At 34.6% G+C, this 20,571-nt stretch overlaps 1 protein-coding gene across 1 annotated transcript in view; it reads right to left on the bottom strand.

Annotated features, from left to right (window-relative positions):
* The window catches only part of LOC119836405 (serine protease filzig), a 25,461-nt gene that overhangs the window by 3,423 nt on the left and 1,467 nt on the right, over positions 1-20,571 (bottom strand). Inside the window, exons 2-4 of the mRNA XM_038361716.1 lie at positions 3,034-5,192; positions 2,387-2,525; positions 789-975 (exon numbers count right to left, since the gene is read on the bottom strand). Of these exons, the coding sequence (XP_038217644.1) occupies positions 789-975; positions 2,387-2,525; positions 3,034-5,192 (2,485 nt within the window). The remainder of the gene's footprint in view (positions 1-788; positions 976-2,386; positions 2,526-3,033; positions 5,193-20,571) is intronic.

Genomic DNA, 20,571 nt, shown 5'->3' with positions numbered 1-20,571 from the left:
GTAATAAATGTTATTTGCAGTTAACAATTTTCTTTTTTCTTTATTACAATATTTATGGCAAGACTAGGTATATATGATCATAATGCAACCTATCAGCCTCAACACGCAAGTTCTTTATTTCATTCTTAGAGTAGTCAAGCGCTTCCCTATCTCACCTTAAAAAAAACCTGAATAAACTTCTATATTTAGGGGCAGTTTTAGATTTACGATTACAGCCTAATTAATACAGATTAATTATTACATTTATTTACATTGATTACAGCCTAATTAATACAGATTAATTATTAATTAATACAGATTAATTTCAACTAAGTTGGTACTCATTTATAAAACTTCAAGTCATATCTTTTTGAAATTAAAAAACGCCAAAAGCAGTTTTAAATATCTCCCCTTCTCCTCCTCGCTTTTGTTTAGTTATTTTAATATCTTATCTAATAGGTATCTAAATCATCGATGTAATCTTACTATTATAAATATGATGTGTATTAAATTTTTCTTGCGCATTTACACGCGAATTATAATTATAGATGTATATATTGCGTATATTCTATAAAATATCCATAATGAAATAGTTTGAGCATGAAAACTATGAATAAGGCATAAGGTATCCACTGAAAATCGTTATTACGCTGAGCCAGGCCTAATTAAAACATTTATTTTAAAGTAGTAAATTTACATTTATAGTTAAGTTACATAAGTGACATCTATAGTTTTCTTCCTTCATAATAAACGTGTTTTAATTCTTAACAAATGAAACATAAATAACATTTCAAAAAAGAAATACTTACCCAGGCTGACAATGCGCAGCAGTAGTGACGTATCTGCTGGTAATGAGCACACCACCACATTTGTTCTTGGTGAAGAGGCCAAGCCAAGTGGACTCCCTCACCAGAACCTGCCAGGGCCACTCGCCAAATCTCGCGTTCTTACCACCGACTATACGGCCCGATTTCACCAGCGGACGCACTCCGCATACTGGGGAAAAGGTATACAATTATTTCCAGTTTTCAACCTTCCTTGACATGTCCTCTCTAATTTGTGTACCACTATTGAGGATGGTATGACAAGGAACAGATAAAAAAACATTATATCACATAGCAACATCGTTTGTTTTAAAAACATTGTTAAACTAAGCCTATTATCTATTAACTTATTATTTATTAACTTATTTCCTATTATCCTATTAACTTATTGTTAAGTTAATAGGATTCAAATAAAGTTATTTGGTAACAACATATTATATAGTATTTTCTTGTGTTTGATTTTACGCGAATATTATACATTTAGAAATTAAAGACTTTTTAGCGGATTTTAAACGCGATTTATTCATTATATTATTAACCCTCACCTAACCCTGGTTCATAATATAATGAATAAATCGCGTTTAAAATTCGTTAAAAAGTCTTTTATTTTTAAACAACATATATGCCAATAACTATAATGACTATATTGGATTGTACTCAAAAATATTGCCAATTGTCAGCGTGGTTTTTAATCGTTAAGAGAAATATTTAGAGATTTATTTGTGATTTTTTAGTATAATATCTTTATATACATTTGTGATATACTTATATACTTTAAGACAATATAAACATGCTTTTAGTTCATGTAATCCTCTTCATATTGTGTTATTTTAAATGATATCATATGCAATACGAGAACAAGACAATTGTAACTGATCAAATTACATGCCTTCTCCATCCTCCTCATCATCCCCGTCCTCATCATCCCCATCCTCCATCTCTGCCTTTTGGGGTGGCCGGAGGCTGTATCCTATTCTTCACCCATCCCCAATCCTTTTATTATCCATCACCCTTTAAAAACGGGCAACGCATTTTCCACGGCGCGACTCTGCGAATGTTCATAGGCGGTGGTCATCGCTTACCATCAGGCGAATCACCAGCTGAGTTGTCCGCTATAACGTTAAAAAAATCTTCGCTATCTCAATTTATATCGCACCAGCTACGCCCCGCGGTTTCCACCGCGTAAGTCCGTATCCCGTATGAATATCGGAATAAAAAGTTGCCTATATGTTATTCCAGTTATCCAGCTATCTACGTACCAAATTTCATTGCAATCGGTTAAGTAGTTTTTGAGTGAAAGAGCAACAAACACACACACATACTTACAAACTTTCGCATTTATAATATTAGTAGGATGTTTACTTATTTGTCTACACTAATATTATAAAGAGGAAAACTTTATTTGTAAGTCTGTTTGTAATGAATAGGCTCAAAAACTGCTGCACTGATTTTGAAAATTCTTTCACCATTCGTATGCTGCCATTACACCGAGTGGCATAGGCTATATATGTACGGTTGAAACCGGGGCGAACAATGTTGTTTATAAAAGAAGTTATGTATTATTGAATCACACAAAGACTCACAATTTTTATCATTGTAATCGATGCTTTGATCGGAGTACAGTTCCGTGGTGACGTCATCAGCCAGTTCCGTGACGGTTGTAGCAGTCGCTGTCGTGGTGGTGACCCTCTTGGTGGGCTTGGGTCGCTTGGTCGTGGTCACCTGGAAGCAAATGTATCACAGGCCGAGCACCAAGTTTTGGACTTTGGACCTTACCAACAGTTGGATGGGTGATGACTGATTGTTTAGAAGTAAGAAAAGACAGTGTTGAAACTGGTCTCATGATGATATATTCATAAAGATGGTTTCAGAAGTATTGATTATGAGATTATATTTAATGTATATGAATGAGACAATAATAAAGTTAAGATATATTTAGATACTAATGATTAGTTTCGTTTTTGACGAATTTTTATTAGATGAGGATAATTGAAAATTATTTGCTTTATTTTTCTGTTTTAGGTACATAGTTATATTTTACTTTGTATAAGCGTCATATTACAAATAATAATAGCATATACTGCGACGCAATTTACAAATATATTAAGACTTAATTGAAACTACTATAAATAATTCAATTATATATTTACTATAATTTTTGCGAAAATTCCTCCGCCACTAAAAGTCTCATTATTGAATTAAAAATTTATTCTAAACGATATTAACTCACCGCTTTTTTCGTAGTTGTTGGAGCTGGGGTAGTGGTAGTGGGTGGTGGTGACGTGGTAGTTGGCCGTCTAGCTAGCGTAGTCAACTTTACTGGTTTCTTAGTTGTCCTCGGTGGCTTTTTAGTCGTCGTAATCCGTGTGGGCTTCTTTGTTGTTGTTGTTTTTCTTGTAGGCACAGTCCGTCTCGGAGGTTTCGGCGTAGTTTTTGTTATATTAGGTTTCTTATCCAATATTACAATATCATGTAGCTCTTGGAAGGTACCTTGGAGACTTCCAACGATTTTGTTAACGAATAAATTCATTTTCTCGTTCAATTTCTCATCTTCTTGCCATGTGGGTGTGGTAAAATCTACGTCGTGCAGGATGTCTAAATCATTATCGGCCATTGATATTGATGTGTTGAAAACGGCTGGGTTCGAACCGGTAGCGTTTAGCATTGGGTTTCTTACTGGTGGGAAGTTTATTAAATCGTCGGGAGATGTTTGCATTTCTTGCTTGTAGGTCGTAGTTTCAGCATAGAATTCGTAATTGGCTGTGGAAGGACTCGGTTTTGAACTGATTCGCACTGGATATGGGGTTGTAGTAGGGGATGGCTTTGGTGTAATCACAACGGTGGGTGACGATGGTCGTTCGAAGCTCGGAGGTTTGCCCATGTAGATGTTGTTCGTTGATTCTATATGATTGTTAACCGTGATCTGACTGACTGGTTTCTTAAACGGTTCTTGTGATATTTCAACGAATTGTGTTTCTTCTGATGTGGTGGTGGGTTTGTCTGTTTGTAAGCTATTGAGTACAATGACAGTTGGTGTTACGCTAGAGAAAGTATCTGATGGGTTGTAGTCTACGTTGTTCGTGGGTGGAGTGACTGGTCGTCTCAAAGGATTGGATCCAGTGACGTAGCTGGTTGATGGTGGTTTTCTAGAGGTCGTGGTACGCTTAGTTGTTGTAGAACTAACATAGCTAAATGTAGTAACAGTTTGGCCAAATTCACTTGGATCAGTGGGATAGTTGTTAAACGCTTCGATCGCTTGACTAGTTGATTGACTAGGCTTAGAATAAGAATTGCTTGAGGGTCTCTCGTCGTTAGGTATGCTGTTTGGAGTAGTATACGATGGTTTCTTTGTATATGGTTTCTTGGAGGTAACGGATATTGGCTTTTTGCTTGCGTTGTAAGGTTTTAATGTGACGTAATGTCCGGTAGATAGATAGTAATCTGGATATCCACTACTGTATGATACTGGCATTGCTGTTGTCGGAATCGGTGACGACTTTGTCTCCATAACATCTAGTGATGATGGTGAACTGACCTCGTCCCTCATACTCGGTGTGCTTCCGTTTAACATTTGAATTATGCTGTCGAATGATGACAATTCTGCTGAGTTTTCTGTTTCTTTGGTAACAGTGGAAACCATTACGTAATTCTCTGTGCTAGATGCATTCTTATTTGATGGTTTCGGTTTGAAAACGGGTTTTAAAACTGGACGATGCGTTGATACAATTATAGATGGTGAAGATGGTGATGTAGATATCGGAGATGGCGTTGATTTCGTTTGCATAGACGATATTTGTATGTTAAAATCTGAAGGTCTCGCTATATCCTCCACTTCACTTCCATTAGCATGTAGCAGAATTGTATCAGCTCCACCGTGGTTAATTGTACTATGCGAATACACGTTATTAGGCTTTGGTTTTATGTAAATATAGTTATCTTTCGGCGGTGTGCTCAATAGAGAATTAGTGATTTGATTGAAACCCTCTGATATCATCTGTGTTTCCGTGCTCAAGTCCTGCTCCGCTTTCATGGTCGACGTGGCGACTGTGGGTCGGTAGCCCGGTGTTACTACTGGTTTGAAGCTATCATGCCACGCGCTGAGCTGTTCACCGTCGTAATCGTCAGTTTCTGACTCAGGGTCCGGATAATCCAAGTAACTTGTCATGACAACGCCCGGGCCTTTTGGTATGTGGGACTGGCTGTCTGATTTGAGCTGGCAGCAGGCACCGAAGAGGAAACCATCCATACACGATCCGACTACTTCTCCGCCGCGTTTGACGCATTCGTGGTTGAACATGCATATCGTATTGCCTCTGTTGTATTTCGCTGCTCTACTTGCTTTGCAATATGATGGAGTTATCCGGTAGCCTCCGAAAAGTTTTCTTGCATCTGAAATGATGATAGATATGTGTTTATTTCTGATTATACTTACACGCACTTAGAACTAGTGAGGTGGGGAGGAAGGTAGAATTCCTCCAACGATTAAGGGAGGATCCTCGACTATTCTACAGACTGGACTTATGGTAAAGCTTAAATGGAATAATATTTGAAAACTGTCCTATACCTTTTCTATGCAAAATTACTTATCGGATACTAAACTATCTCAAGCTTAACTAGTAATGGAATAATATTTATCCAAGGAACAATCCGCGTATTTTGTGAATTAAATTAACACTCTGTATTACTAAAATTAATGTAAATTAATTAATATAAAGCATTTTTTAGGTTTTTTGGAGAAATGGCATCGTTAATCGTCGGTCATAAAATAAATGAAATAAAGCAATTTAACAATATTGGAGAACCCGTTTTAAAATCGTTGTGAGGGCCGAGGGGTAATTTTAAAAATTGCTTTATAAATTATATGACATTAAAACTGTTGTAAATATTAAATGCTTCTTGTCCATTTTATTATAAATATAATATAATTGTAATGAAGCCAGTAAATATTTGAAAATAACATCATTCTTTATTGACATCGCCGGCAAAGGAGCTGGTGGGTCATATGATGGTAAACGCTACCACTGCTTGGATACCTGACTTTAAACAGTATGTCATAAAATGAGTATAGGCTACGAGGGTAATAAAAGGAAAGCACTGCCAAGATTAAGGAATATATAAAATTCTCGTGTCACAGTTTTCGTTGCCATACTCCTCCGAAACTCATTTTGATGAATTTTTTTGTACTTATCCGGTATCTATGAGAATCGGCCAATATCTATTTTTCATCCCCCTAAATGATCAGAGTAAGGCAGAACAGCGTTTGCCGGGTGCAGCTTGTAATATATTTAATAATTATTCCCACATACCCTTATTTCGCAGAAAAAAAACAAGCATTGATTGAAAACCGCTAAAACTCTCATTAAAGAAAAAGTTATTATGAGCCATAAAATTAAAATTACTTTTGCGAAATAACTAGAAATCTAATTCGTTCTAGAGAGAGTAAAACGTGACCAAGTTACGTCGTGTTAAATTGATGTAAACATATCAATTCCGGATTAATGTTTGCGGGGGTTTCTTCTTTTTATTCTCACTTTGCATTGTATACGTTATGTACCAGTATTAAATTTAATTTACTTCACACTTTTCTTTCCCACAAGATGGCGATGTATGAATTTATCAATATTAATAGAGCTGAAAAGTTTGTTTGTTCGCGCTAATCTCAGAACTATGCGGAACTATGTGACCGATAAAAACCTTCACCGTTAGATATATACATAATATCTGAGTATTATAGAGTATCCTACTAATATTATAAATGCGAGTTTGTAAGGATGTGTGTGTTTGTTACTCTATCACGCAAAAGCTACTGAACCAATTGCAATGAAATTTGGTACGTAGATAGCTAAACAACTGAAATGACATATAGGTATTTTTCTATCCCGATATTCCTACGGTATACGAACTTGCGCGGGTGAAACCGCGGGGCGCAGCTAGTATGCTATTTATACGTACTACGCACGATGTCGGGGCGGAACGCTAGTTTATCTTAATAATCATACATCTGATGAGTTTGCTCATTTGCACACGCGAATCTCAAGAAGTCCTGCTTCTTATCTTATTTATTGTGTTAAATAGTCCATTTATTAAGAAAGGTTCTAGGCTATATAACATCCGGGATAACGCTGGTGAAGCCGCGGGGCATAGTTAGTAACAAAGAAAAGTCATTACGTAGCTAACTCTAGGGTATTAAAGAAATCGAATGGATAGTAGCCCTGTGGAATACCTGTAGTCCCAGAGGCAATTAGCAGCGAAAGTAATTTAATTATAAACACTATGTCAATAGCATATAATTAGATTTAATGAATACACTTTCGTTGTTTATATATCAGTGTAGTATTTTCTTGTGTTTGATTTTACGCGAGTATTATACATTTAGAAATTAAAGACTTTTAAACGGATTTTAAACGCGATTTATTCATATACTAACCTAATGTTTCGAACACTTTACAGCGTGCGTGGTCACGGGGAGACATGTTCAATTACTAGCCGCACGCCCCGGCTCCGCCCGGGTGTTTAATTGTAATTGAAATAATATAAACTGTCTTATCTTTTTAGTTGGATCTAACTGCTCATGGTGTGAAAATTTGATTAAAATCTGTTGAGAGGTGTAGGAGTCCGTCGCGGACAAACGTGAAAACGTAAGAAAAATTCATCGTCATTTACATACATTGAAAATTTTATATTGTTTAAGGACATAATAATAAGAAAACATATGGGAGAAGCCTCTGGCTCCTGACACACAGTGTTATACTAGTTCAGGAGCCTAAGGATTCATATAACTGCACATGTAACGTTTTTATGCAAATAAAGATTTATTTATTTACTTTTTTTATTGAGATAAGGGTCTAGGTTAAATTCGTATGCTGGCCAAGGGCGAAATCTAGTCACATGTACTAATAGAGACAGTTGAGATCGTTGATTCATTGATTTTATATATATATATGTGTGTGTCAGTTTGCGTTATACTTATTATTAGACTAGCAAAAGCTAAAAGGGCAAAAGCCCGCAAGCGTTAAATTCGGAGTACTTTAATAAATGCTTTTACACATTCCTCTTAAAATACTGTATAAAAAACCCCCATGCAATTGCGTAGTTTAAAAGACTAAGCATATACAGGGACATGGGGGCAGATTGCTAAAGCGACTTTGTTTCATACTATAGTAGTGAAGCAGGCTAAAACCCTGTGAAATCTATTCAACCGTCCATGTACGTGTAACTAACCCGATTTTTAAATCACAGCTACATACATTTAACTTTTTAATTATTCAAATTCGCATATCAAGAACAGGGAAATTCGAACGAGAACATCAAAGAATTACAAAAGATCCTTTCACTGTCCTTGTTTAAAATGAAAGTAATACTATCTAACTTTAATATGCTGTTAGCGTAGTTTATATCCTGGCCGTGAATTGAGACTAGCAGAAACCATTACATGTGAAGTTTGTTAAATGGAGTTCGGTATTAACCATTACATGTGAAGTTTGTTAAATGGCGTTCGGTATTTAAAGTTATAAGGTTAATAGTACCACAGACTTACAAGGAAGACTTATATGTGTGGTAGTCAAGCACGCTTCGGCACGAATGGGCCAACTCGCACCGGGAAAGTACCACACTCCCACAGAAGACCGGCAGGAAATAGCATATTACTATTGCAAGTTGTCCATAGATAACAGATTTCTTAAATAACGCAGAATTTATTTTAATTGCTCATTGCCCATTTTTATGCTAATTTTCTTCTCTTCATTTAATCTCCTAGTCGGCTAAATATATATCAAATTACATCATAACCATTTAAAAAATTAAACAATAATCACATAACAAAATCCATTCATGAAATCAATGATGGTTCTATGAAAGATATTTTTAATCTGCGACACTTTCTTTCACCTTGCCACAGATTAAACATGGTGGTTGTTCATAAAACGCGGCATTCCTACAAACGATGTTTTTATGATAATCTGTGGCACATCCTTGACGTTTGGAGAAAGCAGATTGATGCGTCATTTGTCTGGCATTTCAGATGAATCGACGATCCGCCTGGTGCATTGAAATAAAAATGATAAATACTTTATTGTAGACAATAAAAACTACAATAATACATCCCATTAAGATATAGCCCATTCTAACAACAACTAACAAATTTATTTCGTTTTTCTTTTCCATTAAATAGACATGAAATGTAATGTAACATTGTTTTAAGGAAGAAGCCACTGACAACCGAAACACAGTTCCCAACTAGTTCGGTAGTCAGTGGGTCATATAAAAGATGTAATTAGTTATATTTTCTGTTTCGATGTCAATAAATATTTTTTTATTTTCATTTTTCAATTAAGAGACAATAGGTAACTTTAAAATGTACAGAGGGCGGACTAAGTAACCATTTGTTAACTGGCAAGTATAGTAAAAGATGTTAGGTATAGTAATAAATATACATATATAACTATATCGCTGTAAGAAATTAACTGACAGAGAGATAGAAATAAAATATTTATAATGAATTGTTATTCCGAATTTTTAATGCATTTTAATTTTGTCTAGTTCAGACAATTGACAAAAGGTTAAAAAAAATCATATCCAATTCTTATGATACTTATATATAAGCAATGTTTTCGTTTGATGGGATAAATTCTCAATTAACCAAACAACAAAGTGTTATAATTTAATGCAGAAGAATAAAAAAACAGTAGCATAGTCTACGTATAACTACATCAAAAATTACATTAAAGTATAAAAGGAGGGGTGGCAACTAAGAAAAAAAACAAAAGATCAATTAAATTTGGAAATTCGACAAACACATAAAATACAGTTTTTTTTTTGCAGCTATTAAGAAATAACCAAAGAGTTTAAATAAAGGTTTATAATAATAGAATTACAAACAAAACATTCTCCGACAATGCGTTTTAAAAAATATCGAAAAAGCTAGGTCATTGACCGCGAGCTTTGCGTGCTTCCAGTGACATGCGACAAGTGACACTAATCTTTAGTTATAACCACTTTCACCTGCGAAACGTATGTATGACGTCACGTTATGTATGGTCTGCAAAATCGACCTATGATTATTATTTTCGATCATAAAAGTGAAGTCTCGTGTTCCCTACGTATACTGTATGGGGCAGATGAAATGCATCTGTTTCACTGATCGATTTTTTTATGGACAAGTAGGGGATCATCCTTCTGTGTCCTGCACCGGGAATATTGACTTGCATTTAATTAGACTTGACTAACAATAAAAGTTTCATCAAAAAGATATAGTATTTTTGTCCCGTTATATTTTGTCCCGTGTCCCGTGTGTCCGTTAATGAAATCGGATCATCTCTTTCACTCTGTATCTTTTTTACATAAACAAGAAAGAGACTAAGGACAGAGACAGCTCTCATTTAAAAGACTAATGAAAATCAATAAAAACATAGGAAACCAAATGAAAACTTCACTAATAAAAAACGAAACGGTTATTGTTTCTGCATTTGTAGTCATTCTCGAAAACATTGTGCGACCTGTATCTACATCTATTATTATACTAGCCGCGCCCCGCGGTTTCACCCGCTTAAGTCCGTATCCCGTAGGAATATCGGGATAAAAAGCCTATATGTTATTCCAGTTGTCCAGCTATCTACATACCAAATTTCATTGCAATCGGTTCAGTAGTTTTTGTGTGAAAGAGAAAAAAAATATGGACTAACAGGCGAATTAATACGTGAGTAATTGTGAAAGTGTGTTAGGCTGTTACGCGAAAACTATGGAACTGTTTAACCGGATTACGCACGTTCCATACTTGAATAGAAACTGTTAAATAAAGAATCATTTTTATATCATCTGGAGGAGCGAAAAACCTTTTCCCTTTCGCTAGCCTTGCATACAGACTAACAAGTAAATAGTTTAAATAACGTTGCTTTGATTTGTCGTAATAAGAAATATACACATATTTTTACTTTAATTTCTACCATAGCCAGTTACTATTTTCATGTATATATGTGTATATTTAATTATGATAGTATTATGAAATTTAAAAGACAAATTTAAAATAAAAATTATTCAATTTTCACGACCCTAACGGTAGTCTAGGTGAGTTTATATACTCATGAAATTATCATATTGTTATATATACTAATGTTAAAGCTGAAGAGTTTGTTAGTTTGTTTGAACGCACTAATCTCAGGAACTACTGGTCCGATTTGAAAAATTTTTTCAGTGTTAGATAGCCCATTTATTGAGGGAGGCTATAGGCTATATATGTACCACGGGCGAAGCCGGGGCGGACCGCCAGTCAGTAATAAGTGTTCAAAGTTCGAATTAAATCTGTCTGTAAAGTCGGTCAGAATCAAAAATCGAGTCACACTGAGTCATAAACATACAAACATACAGCTGAATCTAATAAAAGCGGGTAAAATAGAGAACTCAAACTAACCTTTCAAATGCATCAAATAAAAAATCTCATTAAATGAGGACTTACCATGGGAAATAAATAAACTAGGTTTTATTACGATGTTTATCTGTTCCAGATAAAATAACAATTGCCATCCGAAAGACTTAATTGAAATAAGATAACACTTAATAGTACTTTTACTTTTAATTCACTAGTAACCCGCCCTGACTTCGCTCATTTTTACTTATTTAACTTATTTAACTTGGATTGTAAGCGAGTGGTATAAGTTCTTTTTTTATGTCACAGTATATAAATTAACTTATAGAGAATCTCCACGAAATTTTACTGATATATATATAATGAATAAATATTTACAGATATTTGTAACTTTTTGTATACATACTTACATATTTCTAGGCAACTCATGTAAATTAAGATAATATTAAATACAAATGCATCTAAATAGCAAATATCATGTATATTGAATAGGGCCAGCTCGTGCTGGCGTTGTACCACATCCCAGATAAAAACCCGCGTGAAAAAGTAGCATGCGACTTTTCTAAAGACGTGTGAGGAAGCCGGGAGCCCGTTTTCTTCTCCTCAGTCTTCCCAGTCCATTCCTTCTATCCAGTCGTCTTGTTCTTATTCCTAAAAGGCTGGCTGCATATTCGCAGAAGCATTTCCTCTGTGAATGTTCATGGGCGGAGGTCTTACCAACAGGCGAACACCAGCTCAGCTGCCTATCGCATTAACGAAAAAGTATATTAAATTTATAGTATTTTCTTGTGTTTGATTTTACGCGAGTATTATACATTAAGAAATTAAAGACTTTTTAACGGATTTTAAACGCGATTTATTCATTATATTATTAACCCGACGTTTCGAACACTTTACAGCGAGCGTGGTCACGGGGAGACTGAGATGTTATATGTCTATGTATAATTTTAAATTTATTTTATTTATTTATTTAGGACTTATAACAGCAGCATTACATGATTACAGATAAAAGGTGCAAATTGATAGCCGAGTGTTGTTTTAATTACAAGTTGCCTCGGCTTGTTAACAATAAAAAATATACGATTTATTATTAAAGATTTCTTTATTCCATATTTTATTGTTATAGTTCTCCATATCATGCCTTTGTGTGTTAATGTTACCAGTCATTGACAAAAGTGATAAGCTATAAATGCTTTTACAATCAATGGTATAGAAAACATCTAATTATATAACATCCAAGTTAGCTATACGGAAGCGTTTCTATTTGAGAAATGGAGCGTACTAGAAACGCATGCATTTCAACGTCTCACGGTAAATTGTTATTAACCATTGAATATGAATTTCTTTTGAGCGATATTGTGCCGATAATCTCCATCCAGCTTATATGCCAGTAGTCGGATCAGTAGCACAGATGAGAAATTTTGAAAGAATAGAAAAAATTTGATCACGAGGCAGGATTCGAATCTGCGTTTCTTGCCTTTTTTTATGTCATATCGGGCAACTGAGCTTGTGTTTCACCTGATGGTAAGCGATCACCGCCGCCCATGGACATTCGCAAAGGTAGAGCCTCGAATGTGCTGCCCGCTTATATGGAGTAAGGGAAAAGGAAAGGATTAAAGACTGGAAAGAAGGAATGGACTGGTTTGGGTAAGGAAAAGGAAACGGGCCTCCGGCTCCCCCACTCACCGTACGAAACACAGTGGCATGCCACTATTTCACGCCGGTTTTCTGTGGGGGTGTGGTACTTCCCCGGTGCGAGCTGGCCCAATTCGTGCCGAAGCGTGCTCGACTACCACAATAACCTAAATACACAATAGCCTAACCGTAGCAACGCCTAGCTTCTCGGCCACCCGTGATCCTTAGCATTTCAATGCTATAAAACTAAAAATTAAAAGTAGCACACATGTTTTGAATTATGTACATATCACATACACACATCTTTTCTTTTATGTCACAGTCGGCAATGGAGCTGGTGGGACGCCTGAAGGTAAGCGCTGCCACCGCCCATGAACATTTGGAGAGGCATAAGGTCCATTGCAGACCTTACGCCTCTACAAATAGATTACCTACTTTTTGGGAAGGGATTAAGAAAGGATTGGCGAGAGGAATAAAGGAAAGGATTGGAAAGGATAAGGAAAGGATATGGGCACATGTTGATTATTTCGTGCTGATTAAACACGTGTGTTTCCCCGGTTAATATGATTACCAAGTCTTAAATAAACACGACAGGATGCTCGTCGGGTTCCGTCTGGATATCGAGATTCCTCTTTTATCCCAAGGGAGCATTTAATCGGGATAAAAAGTATACAATCAACCATACCATCATACCCTGTCAGTATGCCAAATTTCATCAAAATCCGATCAGTACTTTTATCGTGATTAACGGACAAACATCCAAACAAACAAACTTTCACATTTATAATATTAGTGTGAAGTGATATTCTAACACTCTATTAGATGCTATAAAACTAAAAATTAAATTTAATACAATGTAATGAACTTTAATTCTTAGTAACACATTATTGTATAATGTGGTTTCCACGTGTGCTGATTATAATAAATACAATGTAATAATAAAATCATTTGCTATGTATTATCTTTTTAACCTATTATATCTTCGCGGGGCGCAGCTAGTCAATTTACATTTGCAGAACATATTAAAATCCATTCACTTGTTTGCTTTTTATAGTTTAAAAACTTTCTTCAAGCGTCGTAAATGTGTAGAATTTGTAGAAATCTAAGAAAACGTTCAATTTTATACGTTTGCTATGAAATTTAACAAGTACACAGCATTTTTTTCATTGCTATGACATATTTGAGTAGGAATGTTATGAACGATTCTATATTTTTAACAGGCAAACATAAATATCTGCTTGGTCGACAGTCTTAGTGTGTTACAAAATAAATATAATATAAAATAAAATCATTTATCGAACATATATATCACATGAAACATGGACCCCAGACTCCCAATAAAGCTTTCGCTGTGTTTCAGAATTCTGTGTCTTCCCCAAACAGTAAATAAAAGTTCAATTTAAGATACACATGCTATCCACTTACATTGTCTTTTTTGTTAAGAGAAAAGAATTATGTATAAAAAATAGTATTAATATAAGTAAAATATCTTAAACACTGTATGTAGTATATATATATATATATATATATATATATATATATATATGTCATCGTTAAATTACAATCTATCTAGCGAGTTGTCGCTATCGTAAGTAACTACTTACGGTATGAGTAAAATTAAATAATTTCATTTTTTTTTTGTTATTAAAGCTAATCAAAATTTAGACAGAACAAAACGAATTATTTTATATTAATACAATAACTCTTCTAGAGCAAACACTGGCATAACACTATCAATTATAAACGCTCTATTATCTTCATATACCGTTAGGATTCTGTTAATTAATCGAATGAAAATGAAACCTTATTTGCGATACTGGGTAGGCTAACTGTCGACGATTTTCCGCGTATCTATCGTCTCTTTCTTACCTATAAGTTAGATAAGGAGGTAAATGTTTCTTCCCATAATTACATTGATTTTGATTCGAAATGTACGGACCATGAAAACTGTAAATAAAGAATTGCAAGATAAAAATAATGAATCACGTTTTAAATCCGTTAAAATGTCTTTAATTCTAAACTTTTATATCTTACTACCCATTATATACCTTTTTCTATATTTTAACAATAGTAATTCAATATATCAGCTTCATCACAGCCAATCCGTTCATTGCTTTTCGCGTGAATGAGCAACAAACACACAATAAACTTTCGCGGTTATTACATTATTAGAATTACATCAAACAATGTCCACCATTTACACAGCTGTCACAGACACACGAAAACGGAACGTGTAGCCATTATTAACCCACTGTGTCTATTAGTTTTACTTTCGTTGTCCGTAACACGTTTGCTTTCACGCTAGAATGTAATGGAATATTTTGTGTGGCCGCTATTAGTTCAAACTCAAACTCAAACATTTATTTATTAAATTACACTTCTTATAGAAGTACCTTTGAATCGTCATAACACAGTTTTAACATTTACCACCGATTCGGAAAGCAGTTTCTACAAAGAGCAGGCAAGAAACTCTGTAGTTTTTTTTTTTAAATCATTTCAATTCTACAAATGTAATATGTACATAACAATGATGCGAAAGAACTGTGGTGTAGTCAAATTGTTTAATGCTAACTTCTATGCATGATTCTTTTTAATACTAATTAATGTTTTATAGTTAAGCGTCCATCCCGGGCTCACCCCACGGTTTGTTTCCATAAGAACCTTCTTTGTGTCTTAACATAAAAAGTGAAGTCCCGTGTCCCCACTAGGGAAGTGGGGTATGGGGCAGATGATATACATCTGTTTCACTGATCGATTTTCTTTATGGACGAGTAGGTGATCAGCCTTCTGTGTCCTGCCAGACCGAGAATTTTTTTTTTATTGTCCCCACCGGGAATCGAACCCAGGACCTCTCGGTTCTACGCTCACGCGTTTACCACTGTACCAAGGAGGCGGCCTATGTGTCTTAACATGATCGTTTAAAAAAAAATTGCCAAATTGATTGATTCGTTCCGGAGTCTTACGGCTTACGTTTTTTAGAATTTATTGTGTAGATATAGAAAAGTGGATAAAATTATCAGAAAGAAAGAGAAACATTTACTTTGACACATACACGCACACACAAAAAAAGAAGAAAACAAAATAAAGATATTAACGACTAGGCTTAACAATTTAATGTGGCTGCGAGTGCCAAAGAGGGATACCACTCAGGAAACCTGAGGACAGTAGTATCAGTATATACAGTTTTAATGGGGAAACTGGGAACAAATATTAGAATTATGAGACACTAGATAGCCGCTTCCCGCCTCACGTTTCCGTTGAATTCCCGGGATATAAACTACTACTACTTTCCCAGGTCTTAAACTATCTATGTTCCAAATTTTATCTAGACCGGTTCAGTATTTGGGTGTGAAGAAGAGACAGACAGGTGGGCAAAGTTTCTTTCGCATTTATATGATAAGTAAGAATTTTACCAGTGAATTGAACTCATCCATTATGTATGCCTTTACCCCGAAACAGGTCAAAGGACTCAAACCTCACTTCCGTGTGTACAAAAAACAAACAAACGTATTCATTAAACATATAATGTTATTTTAATGATCGCGAAAGACAATAAATCTCGGTTTCAAAGAAATCATAGTCCTTTAACGGGACTCATAAAAAATAAAGTAAATGACGTTACATACCTTGGAGGTATTGAGGTTAATGCCCTTATTGTTAGAAAATATATGTTATAAAAATATTACGAGAGCAAATGTCTTATAATGAATGATTTGAAAGGATATAGGATAGTTTTTATCCCGGAATTTTGTCGGAAACGGGAACTGTGGGATAATATTGTCTATATTTAGGAGGACATTTTGTTTGTTATCTTTTATCTTTTATCTATTTACCATAGAAACATCCGAACTATGTCAAATAATTTTTGTTTGCCAAAAAAGTATCTACGGACTAACGGACGGAAAAGAGAACCCCCTTCAAATTATCAGAACAACATAGATTAAATTTAAACGGGACCTCATGACAGACACCAGCTTTCAAATAAAAATAAGAATCATAGAAATCGGTTCAGTAAAAAGTTATGAAGTGATTATACACAAGAAAAAAAAACACATTTGAGTTGATGACCTCCTTTTTGAAGTCGGTTGAAAAAAATTCCTTACATTAAAATAATAATTATGAATTTTAAAATGTAATAATACATTTGACGAATTACGTTAATCTTATCTCTGCCCATTCACGGACAGACAGAATACTTTTTTCATGAAATAGTTGTCTTAATAGTCATCGTCTTTCACCCATCAGAATTGCATCTTTATTGCTTTTGTAATAAGAACTGTATTCCTAAAATAGCGATAAGAATTAATTGAAATAATATTCTGTCCTTGCTTTGCTTCCGTATTGTGTAAATAAAGATAAACTATATACATATAACAAACTAGCTTTTACATACCCTGTCTGTATACCAAATTTCATCATAATCCGTTCAGTAGTTTCAGCGTAATTGACGGATAAACATCCAAACATACAAACTCTCACATTTATAATATTAGTGTGCTATAAAAGCTAATACGCTTTATCACGCTTTATTAGTAAATTCAACTCAATTACCTCCATTTCTCTTGAAGAGTAAAAAATCTGGATTTAGCCAGATTTTATTCTATTACATTTTTTTAATGGGGAAATCTTACATAGATACCCACGGCACTGGGGGTAAAGCTGTGGGTTATTTTTTTTAGTGTGTGATAGGGAAGCGCTTGACTACCATCTCGCCTGCTGGTAAGCGTAGATGTAGTCTAAGATGGAGCGCGCTTCCCTAGAAGGTACCTGTTCACTCTACTTTTGAAGATCCCCAGATTATACCCGTCAGGGAACACAGACTCAGGAAGCATGTTCCAGTCCCTTGCGGTTCGAATAAAGAATATAGAGTCGAATCGCTTAGTCCGGGTACATGGAAGATCCTACTCCTACTAATATTATAAATGCGAAAGTTTGTAAGGATGTGTGTGCGTTTATTGCTCTTTCACGCAAAAACTACACAACCGATTGCAATGAAATTTGGTACGTAGACAGCTGGACAACTGGAATAACATATAGGCAACTTTTTATCCCGATATTCCTACGGGATACGGACTTACGCGGGTGAAAACCGCGGGGCGCAGCTAGTCCACCATAAAGCGGATTCCTACCAACCAAAACCCCACTGTGTTCCGTCGAGCCGCTTCAGTGAACGGACCACGGGAGCTGGTTATAATTCGTCCCAACTGGTTATAACCCACGACCCATTCCATGACATCCTAGCCTAGTACTCAACAAAGCAGTGTTTTTACTAGACCACTTACCGAAATTAATAAAATTATCACTACACGGTTATACGGTCTGCATATCGAGGTCGAGTTAACAAGTTTTTCGAGTTATAAAGTGTTACGTGAGCATACTAACTCGCGAAAAGCGGCCATTGGTTATTTATCACAGCTTTAATTGTTACTAACTGCGCCCCGCGGTTTCGCCCGCGTAAGTTAGTATCCCTTAGGAATATCGGGATCAAAAGTTGCCTATATATTATTCCAGTTGTCCAGCTGTCTACGTAGCAAATTTCATTGCAATCGGTTCTGTAGTTTTTCCGTGAAAGAGTAACAAACACATACACATACACATACATCCTTACAAACTTTCGCATTTATAATACTAGTAGGATAGGACATAAAGATGTCTACGTAGTAACTATTTAATAGTTCTTGAGAGCTAAAATATCTACTAATATTATAAATGTGAATGTCTCTTCACGCTTAAACCACTGAAGTGGCTTAGAATAAGTTTATTTCCAAATTCCAAAACCCAATTAAGGATAAGAAGAAAACAACTATTAAAAAATTCTATGTTTATACTATCTTTGAACTCAATCTCGTTACAAAACTCAAACTCAAACTCAACGTATTGTAGTAGTGCGTTTGAGTTTTGAAAATAAACAATAAATCCACAGCTAAGTCTATTTCGAGGCCACTGAACGAATCATGTCCAGCCAATTAACCGAATAAACTCAAGTATTTAGTTCGTTTTTTGTAACGGTTTTATCAAGGCATGGTAACCATGGCAACTGTAACAACTAAATTAAATGACCTTTCACGTGTGTTTCTGATAGCAGGCAACAGAGAAGAGATATTTATTGGATGTAAATAAAAAATATACATTATTATATAATAAAATAAATTGTCATGTCCCCAACTGGGGTATGGGGCAAAAGCATTGAGCGAATGTTTCACTAGTCGATTTCTTTTACGGACAAGTAGGTGCCCTGCCAGACCGAGACATTTTTTTGTTATTCCCTACCGGAACTAGAGCCTAGGACACCTCGGTTCTAGGGTCACTCATAAACCACTATCCCTAGGAAGCAATGTTATATATTTTTTTAATTAGTACTAAATTTAATTTTTCTCTGTAGTGACACAAGGGATTTAAAATTTATTTATATTATATTACTCAATCACGAAATACTACAGTACTTTTCTTCTTTTAATTTTTAACTACCATCTCGACTGATTCATAAAACGTATATGTAATATCTGCTATTTATTTACATTAATATAATTATACATTTTTATCAATTTATTTATAAACAGTTCCAGAATAAAAGTCAAAATTTTAATATACGTATTAACATACTTTTATTTATTAATTTAATTGAATCGTTATGGTTCTGTGATATCTCGATCTTACAAAAGACATCAACGTGTGTGACGCTACAATAATATAATATTTATTTATAAAATAGCCACAGATTAAAAAAAAACTATAAATATGTGTGTGTGCTGTTGTTTTTATATCTAATAATGGGTAGTTAAATCTATTACGGACAAACACGATACATTATTCGAAAAGTCAAAGAAGAAAACTACATTTCGAAGATTTTAAACATAGTTCAAATGAAATCCTAGCTTTCTCATGGCCGAGATGCATGGTCTGATAAGAACAATAACTCGGTCACCCATCTATATGCTGACTTTATCAAAATCTGCTTAACCCCCATACATTATTGTTTTTGCTTAAAAACTACGAACAAACACCTTATTTCATATAACAACAATAGCAGATCAATATACCTTTTAATCCTTATTAACTTTCTTATTATGATTTTTTTTTATTTATTTTTTTGGCCACAGATAATAAAATATGTACTTTGTTTAAATAAGCACAAACCGAATTGTGACCAGACTTTCTTACTGGTTTTTAAGTGAATACTGCTTTCTGAACCGGTGTTATCTCAACTTTATACATTATATTATAAATGCGAAAGTTCCACTGTCTGATACGTTTATCACCTAAATAGCTCTGGTTAAGTTAATAGATCTGACTTCGATGACGTTTGATAAACACCAATTTAAAAGATAAGTTACATATAAGATGTATGAAAGATGATTTTTTTATTATAACTACATGACTATAAATACATGATTTTGGTAGTATTTTAACTATAAAGCATTTCTACCAGACAAAATATAAAATATTAAATATAATTATATTGTTAAACTAATTCAATAAGAGTTTAATAAAAAAACTATGTTTCCATATAGATTTTGCCACAAATTGGCGCTATAACAATTACGAAGCCAATAAAACATTTTAATTGAGGGTATTTGATAATGAAACTCGCACATGCAACGGATATCCGGTTCGTTTAATAGTTAATCGACAGCGCTCTCTATTATACGATCTTAATTAATAATTCTATAAAATTTTAGCGATTGGAGATTTTATGTGTGCAAAAATCTAAGTTATGTGGGACATTTATCTGCATAGCATGAAATCTTAGGCATAGCATTCATTATCATTCAT

The sequence above is a fragment of the Zerene cesonia genome, chromosome 24 (genome assembly GCF_012273895.1).
Source record: "Zerene cesonia ecotype Mississippi chromosome 24, Zerene_cesonia_1.1, whole genome shotgun sequence".
NCBI lineage: Eukaryota > Metazoa > Arthropoda > Insecta > Lepidoptera > Pieridae > Zerene > Zerene cesonia.
This window is presented reverse-complemented; position numbering and strand designations above follow the sequence as displayed.